General features: G+C 42.4%; 1 protein-coding gene across 1 annotated transcript in view; it reads left to right on the top strand.

The window, feature by feature from the left end:
* Positions 1-672: 672 nt before the first annotated feature.
* LOC106882584 (putative phospholipase B-like 3) overlaps positions 673-1,485 on the top strand; it is a gene marked incomplete at its 3' end in the record, with an annotated part of 5,357 nt that continues 4,544 nt past the window's right edge. Inside the window, exon 1 of the mRNA XM_014933313.2 lies at positions 673-1,385. Within this exon, the coding sequence (XP_014788799.1) occupies positions 1,168-1,385 (218 nt within the window). The remainder of the gene's footprint in view (positions 1,386-1,485) is intronic.

Here is a 1,485-nt window from a genome sequence, read left to right as displayed (position 1 = left end):
GGGGGGGGTATTGTTTCGCTCTAAGTCAGTTCTTATCAGGTCGAATCATGAATAGCGAAGTTCTCGTCATAGCCACTGTTTTTATTCAGATATTGCGAATATAAGTATACATTATGAAATGTCTGCTCAGTTTTTTAAAAGTTTGGTTGAGAGGGCGCGGAAACGCAGTTCGTAAAAATTCGGTAATTTACGTACAACGCTGGTAACTTCCATCGTTTTTTCGTCTATAATACACACACACACGCGCGCGTGCACATACACTCATATACACACACACACACATATACACACGTATTCACACACACACGCACACACACGTATTCACACTCACGCACACACACACGCAGAGCATTGAGGGATGAACTGTAGAAAGATGGTGGGAGGAGATTGTAAGAGCCAGAGAAAGATTACGGGGTTGAGAGGAAGAGACTGAGAGAAAGATAGACAGGCAGCGTGAGAGAGATAAAGGGAAAGAGAGATGAAGAGTGTGTTTAAGATAGAGAGGGAGAAGTGAAAGAGAGGGAGAAAGAGAGAGGGGGGAGGGATAGCGACAGAGAAAAAGAATGTTGAAGACTGAAGAGGAGGAGTGAGAAAGAGAGAGACAGAGAGAGCTAGCGAGATAGATAAAGAGTGTTTAAGATAGAGAGAAGGGGAGGAGTGAGAGAGCGAAACGAGTGAGAGGCAGAGAGATAAAGAGGGGGGAAAGGTAATAGAAAGAGAGAACGTTTATAAACTGGGATATTTGTTTATATATATTTTCTATGTGTGAAGTTGTGTTTGGAGTTGATAGAGGCTAATATTAATGGTGTATATCTAAAATAACAACAACAATAACAACACTGGCATTGGTTGGACAATTACAACATCAACATCGACTTCTATAGTCGCAAGAACAACAATAACAATTGTATTAACGACGAGGATTTCAAACGTTTGAAAAAGAAAACAAATGAACTTGTTTGTAACAAGAGCTGATCGAGGTTAGATCTAGTGGTTCAGGGTTCACTTGGGGCAGCAGTAGCAACAACAACATCGACAATAATATCCATCATATAACAACAGTAATACAGAATCCGCTGGTTCGACATTCATTTTGGAAGCAAAATAACAACGCGAAACTCTTTTTTTAAAGAGCCATCGTCTCTAACAACAACAACATCATCAACAATGAGGTCACGACAAGCCATTTCGTCACTGGCTTTGCTCCAGCTGGTAGCTCTGACCACCGTGGCCGCCACCTGGACAGCGGTCAATTCTCAGGTTGCGTACGACTATGCCTATGTGACATTCGAAGGAGGCGATTACAAAATCCATGAAGGCCAGCCCAATCCCAATGACAAATGGGTTGCTAAGGGGCGGTTCAACAACAAAATCAATGAAACAGGGTGAGTAGGTTTGCCTACCCTTTTTTTTTTTCGATCCCTTTTGATCGAACTCCCCCCTTTTTTCTTTCCTACGATCCCTTTTGATCGACACCCCTCCCTT

The sequence above is a fragment of the Octopus bimaculoides genome, unplaced genomic scaffold, assembly GCF_001194135.2.
Source record: "Octopus bimaculoides isolate UCB-OBI-ISO-001 unplaced genomic scaffold, ASM119413v2 Scaffold_220712, whole genome shotgun sequence".
NCBI classification, from domain to species: Eukaryota; Metazoa; Mollusca; class Cephalopoda; order Octopoda; family Octopodidae; genus Octopus; species Octopus bimaculoides.
This window is presented reverse-complemented; position numbering and strand designations above follow the sequence as displayed.